The sequence below is a fragment of the Giraffa tippelskirchi genome, chromosome 11, assembly GCF_054371585.1.
Source record: "Giraffa tippelskirchi isolate mGirTip1 chromosome 11, T2T-mGirTip1v1.2.pri, whole genome shotgun sequence".
NCBI classification, from domain to species: domain Eukaryota; kingdom Metazoa; phylum Chordata; class Mammalia; order Artiodactyla; family Giraffidae; genus Giraffa; species Giraffa tippelskirchi.
Window position 1 is genome coordinate 9,962,096 of NC_137285.1, and position 8,225 is coordinate 9,970,320.

Below are 8,225 nucleotides of genomic sequence, written 5' to 3' on the forward strand. Positions count from 1 at the left end.
ACAGAGGTCACAAGAGTCAGAATTATCGATTCTGCTCTGATTCATGTGACATAACCTAACATAAACTTGCCAAGGGCAAACAGAGATGTCTCAGTGGGAAGGCGCAGGTGTGGGTTCAAGTCTTGGCATGGCCATTCCCAGCTTCACCCCAGGCTGAACCTCATCTAGAAGTTCTCGTCTGGAAAGTGTTCTCATCTAGAAAGTGCCCAAGATGCATTCCAAGACAAGAGATGATCAAACCCAGCATGGCCATGGATGAAAACGACACTTTACCTCCGTGACCTTCCTCCCCCAAACCCATAGCCAACCCCCAGTCTTACCATGAAAAAACATGAGACAAATTCCAAGAGAGGGGCATCTTACGATACACCTGACTAGTATTCCTCAAAATGCCCAGGTCCAGGGGGCTTCCCTGGCAGTCCAGTGGTAAAGACTCTGCACTGCCAATGAAGAGAACGTGGGTTTGACCCCTGGTCGGAGCCACCAGGCTCCTCAGTCCATGGGATTCTCCAGGCAAGAATACTGGAGTGGGATGCAATTTCCTCCTCCAGGAGATCTTCCCAACCCAGGGATCAAACCTATGTCTCCTGTGTCTCCTGCATTGCAGCCAGATTCTTTACCACTAGCACCACCTAGGAAGTCCAAAATAATAATAAGTCATGTCTTATGAAGTGAATTTCACCTAAAAAATGTTATACAGACCTTTGATATGACAGTTGTAAAATTATTTTTATTCTACAAGTCAGATCCAAGCCTTTATAATTCCCAAGTCCAGAGTTTTCTTACAAACCTGGTGGGGGACTGGGAGAGGGAGTGGTATTGCTGGAGTGGGAAAAAAATTCAAGGTGTGCCTTAGAATCAGAGGTACCTCAGTTGGAGTCCCTGCTTTGCATTTGCTAGCTGTGTGATCTGGGGCAAGTTGCTTCACCTCTCTGAGCCTGTTTCCTCAACAGCAAGGTGCATGATTGATGAGAACCTTTCAATGAGACCCACAGCCCAGACTCAGGCTCATGAGAGGACCTGGAGGCAACAGTAACTTCCTTCCCATCCCCCTTCTCCCAGTTGTTCAACGGGGTTGACAGCCGCCCCTCCACACACACACACACACACACGCACACACACAATGTTGAAGCTGGACTGAGTAAAAAGGGGTGGGTAAAAGAAAAAAAAAAGAAGAGAAAAAGAAACACACACACACACACAAAAGGGGTGGGTATGAGGGTCAAAATTCCAAGGTGTGCAACTCCACAAATAATCCCTTTCATTCAAAAGGGCGGATGACAAATACGCACACTACTTCCAAGGACCCCCGGCTGGCAGGGCTTGCTTGTTGCTCAGGATTATTTCTGCAACAGACTCAAGGCCAACTGAGAGTCAGCAGGGAGCAAAGCAAACACCACAGTCTTATCTCGGGCAGCGGGGCAGCTATAAGGAGGGAGCCCATAGTGACATCAGTTTTTGCTCACCAACCTGACAACAGGATGAGACTCCTGGTGTTGGCCGCTCTGCTCACAGGTAGGCGAGTGCCCTCAGCCCCACCCCTTCCTGCCCTGGGGTCTCTCTCCTCTGCAATGGGGGCCAGAGGTCACAGGGATGGCCAGACCCAGGGTCTTTTTCAGGGCTCGCCGTGGGGCTTAAGAGCTCCCATATTGGGGTCTTCGCATATCCCCCTCGATGGGTTTTCCAGGTGGCACTAATGGTAAAGAACCTAGCTGCCAATGCAGGAGACCTAAGAGACGAGGGTTCGATCCCTGGGTTGGGAAGATCCCCTGGAGGATGGCATGGCAACCCACTCCAGTATTCTTGCCTGGAGAATCCCCATGGACAGAGGAGCCTGGCGGGCTACAGTCCACGGGGCCACAAAGAGCCGGACATGACTGAAGTGACTTAACACACACACACACACACACAAAATTTCCCCACATCTGGCATCTTCTCCACCTTTGGGTCTGAACTCAGATGATCCATCTCAGAAAGGCTTACCCTCCTTGTCCATCCAAGCTAAGAGCACCCCTTCTCCCTTTCCCTGGAGTGGGCCACTATTTCCTTCTCCAGGGGATCTTCATAACCCAGGGATGGAACCCATATCTCCTGCGTGGCAGGCGGATTCTTTACCACTGAGCCATGGCCTTGATACAAGGGCTTCTCAGTGCCTGTCTTAGCCTGCAGCATGTCTCTTGTTGATTCATTTTTTATCTCACACCCACACCTAAGCACAGACTCCTTGAGAGCAGTGATAGTGCTGTTTGCACCATTTAATGAATGGATTAATAGAATCAGAATTAACTAGAATTCAAATCACACCTCATTCTGCCATTAATCATTCATTCAACATTAATGGTATCAGAGTCTCTAATGGGATGGTATCAGCCTGATGGTATCAGGCTCAGGGTTGAGACTGGGGACTCAGCCATGCTCCCTGCACGCTCATGCACTTGAGCCATACCTGCATGCAGGTCTGGCCTCTGCAAAGAGCAGAACTGCAGGATCAGAGAGAAAGAAAGAGGAGCAAAGCAGGAGAGGGGTCTGGAGAGGGGCCAAGGCAGTCAGGCCACTCCTGTCTGAGCACAGCTTCACCACTCCTCCAGGCTCTGCTCCTGGATGTAGCCGCTGTCAGCTGCCACCGTGGAGGCTGCTCTTGAGAGAAAGTGACCAGCTGCCACCCTTCCTGAGCCCTGGAGCCTAAGCACTTGGACCGACTCCAGTGTCCACAGCATATCAAGGACAGGAAGGGCCAGGCATGGGGCAAAGAGACAACACTGTGGGCCAAAATCACTTAGCACCATCTTTATGGCACCAAATCTCACAAGTAGATCTCTACACCTGAAGTAAAGAGGTCCTAGGGACTTACACTGGTGGTACAGTGGCTAAGACTCTGTGCTCCCAATATAGGGCCCCAGGTTCGATCTCTGGTCAGGAAACTAGATCCCACATGCTGCAGCTTAAAATCCTGCATGCTACAATGAAGATTGGCCACAGCTAAGATCTAGCACCGGAGAAGGCAATGGCACCCCACTCCAGTACTCTTGCCTGGAAAATCCCATGGATGGAGGAGCCTGGTAGGCTACAGTCCATGGGGTCGCTAAGAGTCGGACATGACTGAGCGACTTCAGTTTCACTTTTCCCTTTCATGCATTGGAGAAGGAAATGGCAACCCACTCCAGTGTTCTTGCCTGGAGAATCCTAGGGATGGCGTAGCCTTGTGGGCTGCCGTCTATGGGGTCACACAGAGTCGGACACAACTGAAGCGACTTAGCAGCAGCTTAGTAGCAAGACCTAGCACGGCCAAATAATTTTAAAAAAGAAAAGAGGCTGTGCTGTTGAGAATGGAGGCCACATGGACCTCCTCATCATTCTTCACACTCCTGGCCCCCCTCAACCTCGTCATCCCCCAACTCAACCCCCCATTTAGATCCCTTACTGTGCTCCAATTTTGCCGCCTTCTAACACAATATCCGATTCCCTTATTTATTACCTTTATTGTTTACTGTTTTTTCCTGCACTAGATCATAAGCTCAATGAGGTTACAGATTTTTTATTTGTTTACTGATGTGTCTCCAGGGCAGTGACTAGCATATAATAGGTGCTCAATAAATATTTACTGGGCAAATAATGGAAATAGTTTTATATATTCACACAAAAACCAGTACACAAATGTTCACAGCAGCACTATCCATAACAGTCAACAAGTAGAAACAACCCAAATGTCCATCAAATGATGAACAACTAAAAAAATGTGATCTGTCCATACAATGGAATATTAATCAGCCATAAAAAGAACTGAGATGCTGATACCTGTGATAACACGGATGAAGCTCAAATCATATGTGAAGTGAAAGAAGCCAGTCACAAAAGGCCATATATTGTATGATTCCATTTACACAAAGTGTTCAGAATAGGCAAATCCATAGAAACAGAAAACAAATTAGTGGTTGCCAGAAGGGAGGGGGGAAAGGGGAGTGATTGTTGATGGGCAGAGGGCATCCTTTTGGGGTGATGAAAATGTTCTGGAATTAGTATTGATGGCTGCACAAGTCTGTGAATATACTAAAAACCACTGAATTGTACACTTTGGTTTAAATGGTGAGTTTCACATTTTGTGAGTTGTTTAGAAAATGCCTACTCACTTTACCAGGTTCCTGTATCCAGCTCTTTTCAGAGGAGGCAGCTGATGGGGGGCCAGGGGGACAGCATGGGGCCTGAGAGAGAGCAGGTAGTAAGGTCCCTGGGGCGCCGGCAGCCAACGAGGATGTATTTGAACTCTGGCTGTGTCCTCCTGCAGTGGGCGCTGGCCAGGCCGGCCTCAACTCGAGGGCGTTATGGCAGTTCAACGGCGTGATTAAGTGCACGATCCCCAGCAGTGAACCATTGCTGGATTTCAACAACTACGGCTGCTATTGTGGCCTGGGTGGATCAGGGACTCCAGTGGATGATCTGGACAGGTGAGTTGCTCTGCTGGGAAAGTATCCCTGAGGTGGGGGGAGGGCACAAGACAAAGGTCTCACGAGGCACAAAGAAAAAAAGGAAAAAAAAAAAGATTTGCCTATTTGCTAAAGTAACACATGTTCACACGTTCACCTGAAGCTGAAGGTTGGCGTGTGCGTGTGCGTGTGCGTGTGTGTGTGTGTGTGTGTGTGTGTGTAAATGCTGCCCTCTAGTGACTGCAAGGATTCAATCTTCCAGCCGGGGTGAAACCATCACTGCCTCTTCAAAACATAGGCTTCTGCTGTATTCCTGCAACCATTTTAAATGACTGTTTTCAAGCCACAGGACCAGTACCTCTCAGAGCAGGTCATCTAAAACATCCCCACCTGTTCCAAGGGAGCAAGTTCAAGCTGATGTGCTGCCCTACCCACCCTCCTGCCTCAGCTCTCTTCCTCCCCTTCTCCAGGTGCTGCCAGACACATGACAACTGCTACAAACAAGCCAAGAAACTGGACAGCTGTGAAGTCCTCGTGGACAATCCCTACACCAACAGCTACTCGTACTCCTGTTCTAACAATGAGGTCACCTGCAGCAGTAGGTTTACCCTCTTGTTGGCTCTTGTTAGTGGGCATGGAGGGAAATAATAGTAATGATAGCCACCGCTGACTGATCACTTTCTTGGTGCCAGGCAGTATCTCCTTTAATTCTTGAAACAACCCTATGGAATAAGTACTGTTATTATCCCCATTTTACAGATGAGGAAACTGAGGCTCAGAAGGCCAGACCAATTGTCCAAGGGCACACAGCCTCATAAATGGTGGTGTTTGGTTTTTGAATATAGGTCTATATCACACCAAAACCTCTGCTTTTAACTGCCAGGCCATACTGCTTTGTTTATTTCATAAAAAGAGCTTAGAACTCCCACATATCAGGCTTTCATTACATGCCAGGTACTAGGCAAGGTGTGCATATGTGATAGGTTTTCTTAAACCCATTTTACAGGTTAGGAAGCTGAGGCCCCAAAGTAGTCACTTGCTCCAAATCACACAACCTGTGAGTGGTAGGGCCAGCATTTGAACTCGGTTCTTCTGATTTTAAAGGCTCAGGTCTTAACCACTAAGTTACGCAGCGTTCATGATGAAACATGTCCCTCCATGAAGACAGTTCTGGAAAGCAAGACAATTCAGAGAGGTGTAGGGTACTGTCTTGTGACACCAGCATTCTAGATTTTCATTGCCCTTAATTTTGCAATCACAGATACATCCCAATTTTTGAAAATTGTACTAACAACACTGGAATCACCATAGTCCAACTCCCAAAGTGCCAAGAAAAGACTGACCTGGCATCCCATCACCCTTAGAAATTAACAGTTTCATGCCTCTGTATTCTTTTTAACCAGGGATCCAACCCCTGCAGGGGAAGCGCAGAGTCCGCTGGACCTCCAGGGAATTCCTTCAACCTGTTCCTTTAAATCATATACACATTCTCTCCATTTCTCCAGCATTTTCTCTTTTCTCTCTGCTTTATTTTCTCCACAGAATTTCCTAACAGCTGACATATTAATGTTATTCCTTCATTTGCTGTCTCTCATCAATAGAAAGGATTCATAAGATCAGAGGTTGTCTATTCTCTTCATGGCTGTGTCTCCAGAGTCTAGATCAGAGCCTGGAATCATAGGTGCTCTCGATGTAAATGTTTGATGAATGCACAGTCTAGATACAATCTTGCATTCTGTGTTTTTCTCACTTATGACCGTGTTTCCATTGTCTCACAGTCTTCCTTATTACTTCTTTCAAAGCTGCATAAAATAGCTTCATTTGCTTACACAGTCCCCTGGTAACAGAGATTTCAGTTGCGCTCTACTTCAGAAAGCCAGATATACAGGAAATCATATTTTTGCCCTGAAACTTGTTCAGTAAGAATTTCTTTCTATGGATTCTGTACTCCTTTACGAATCTGCTGAAAGCTATAGACACTCTCCCCAGGGAAATACACACACCACACATACATGTTTGCAAATAATTTATTTTTAATGCAACTGTCTTCTTTCCCTAAAAGGAGGTCAAGAAGCCTGCAGCAGAAGGCACTGATTCAAATTATAAACAATAACTTGCTAGACACACACTACTATATATAAAATAGATAAATAACAAGTAGCTATATAGCACAGGGAACCATATTCAATATCTTGTAATAACCTATAATGGAAAATAATCTGAAAAAGAAAATATACATGTATAACTGAATCACTTTTGCTGTACACCTGAAACTAACACAACACTGTAAATCAACTAAACTTCAATAAAACAAAATTAAAAGAAAAAAACAATAACTCGCTAAATAATTATCTCATTATGCACACTTTATAATCTAATTAAGCACTAATTTATGCTTAATGAGTGGTTGAGGAAAGCATTCATGATTTTTAAAAGAAAGGAGTAGAAAAACAAAACCTGAATAAGATTACTGAAGGTAAGCAGATATACATAATTAAATTATGGATAATAAAGCTGAAATGCATTTTAAATGTTATCTGTGTTGTTTCTTTTGGTTACAAATGTAAATGAGGTCAAAATAATATAATTTCAAATTCTCCAGAAATGTATGTCATAGAAAGCAGAAGGCACCTATAATCCTAACACCCAAGAAAACCAGTTAGATGTATTGCACTTCAGATTTTTTCAGCATACACTATGCACTTTTTACTGTTAATAAAATATCTTGGAAACATTTCCACATATAGACACAATTATTTTAAACGTCTGTATAATACTTTATTGTAAGGACATTCTGTAATCTTAAGAATATGTGTTTTAAAGTAGAGAAATTGGCTTACAAAACTTCACTAAGTTGAAATGTAAAATATTTTGCTGCCTTGAGTATGTGTTTTAGTATTTCCCATACGATTTGCAGTTGCTTATCTATGTTATCAGCGCTCTGTGGTTATATGGGTTTTCAAAGCAGTGAGTTCATTTAGAAGTGAGAAACAGAGAACGTCCCAGAAAGCAGCTATCATACCTTAGGGTCACCAGATAAAATAGGCTGCCCAGTTAAATCCGATTATCAGATAGACAAGAAATGATTTTCTTTAAGTCTGTGTCCCAAATAGTACATTTATTGTTGATCTGAAGTTCCAGTATTTTTATTTGCTTTATCTGTCAACCCTAAATTTGCACCAGTGGAATTGCCAGCAGATCGTTTCATTTCATTCTTCCTGCCCCTGGATCGTACAAAGCATGAACCGCCCTGACTCAGTCCTCTGTTCTTACTCTATTCCAGGCGAAAACAATGCCTGTGAGGCCTTCATCTGCAACTGTGACCGCAAGGCCGCCATCTGCTTCTCACAGGTCCCATACAACAAGGAGTACAAGAACCTGGACAAAACGTACTGCTAGATCTGAGCATCTTCCCAGGAAATTAGGGTTCCCTTTGGGCCCCATGGCTTTGACCTTATACCATGTCCTCCAATAAAGCACCTATTGAAAGGCCTCCCACTTGGAGATTGTTTTATTCTCTGCCTACTGAACATGACTAAATTTCTTTCTGGTCCTTTGGGAGCATCATTCGTTCCAGATCTGGAAATTGAATTAGAGGGACATTTCTAGGAAGTGAGTTCCATGAGAACTGAATAATGATTAATAACCACGGATGATTTACTCTGTGCCAGAACTGTGTGTCTCTAAATTCTCTGGGCAGCCCTGTAAGATTTAGACAGTATTAGCAAATTCTATTTTTCTAAGCTGAGCTTCAGTAAGAAAGGTCATTCACCCACCGAAAGAGATGCATCTGGTAAACAGCAA

The 8,225-nt window shown here is 44.7% G+C and overlaps 1 protein-coding gene across 1 annotated transcript; it reads left to right on the plus strand.

Moving 5' to 3' along the window:
• Window positions 1-1,217: 1,217 nt before the first annotated feature.
• PLA2G1B (phospholipase A2 group IB) lies at window positions 1,218-7,914 on the plus strand. Its single transcript, XM_081546221.1, has 4 exons — window positions 1,218-1,515; window positions 4,283-4,442; window positions 4,892-5,019; window positions 7,705-7,914. The coding sequence occupies exons 1-4, from the start codon at window positions 1,278-1,280 to the stop codon at window positions 7,818-7,820; spliced, it is 642 nt and encodes a 213-aa protein (XP_081402347.1). The 5' UTR covers window positions 1,218-1,277; the 3' UTR covers window positions 7,821-7,914.
• The last annotated feature ends 311 nt before the right edge of the window (window positions 7,915-8,225 follow it).

What these genes read in the sequence shown, in the direction of transcription:
- PLA2G1B (XM_081546221.1), top strand. Translation starts at nt 1,278, where the DNA reads ATGACAAATACGCACACTACTTCCAAGGACCCCCGGCTGGCAGGGCTT. An exon ending in CCAGTGGATGATCTGGACAG is followed by an intron (nt 4,443 to 4,891) that starts GTGAGTTGCTCT and finishes CCCCTTCTCCAG; the next exon opens with GTGCTGCCAGACACATGACA. An exon ending in CAATGAGGTCACCTGCAGCA is followed by an intron (nt 5,020 to 7,704) that starts GTAGGTTTACCC and finishes ACTCTATTCCAG; the next exon opens with GCGAAAACAATGCCTGTGAG.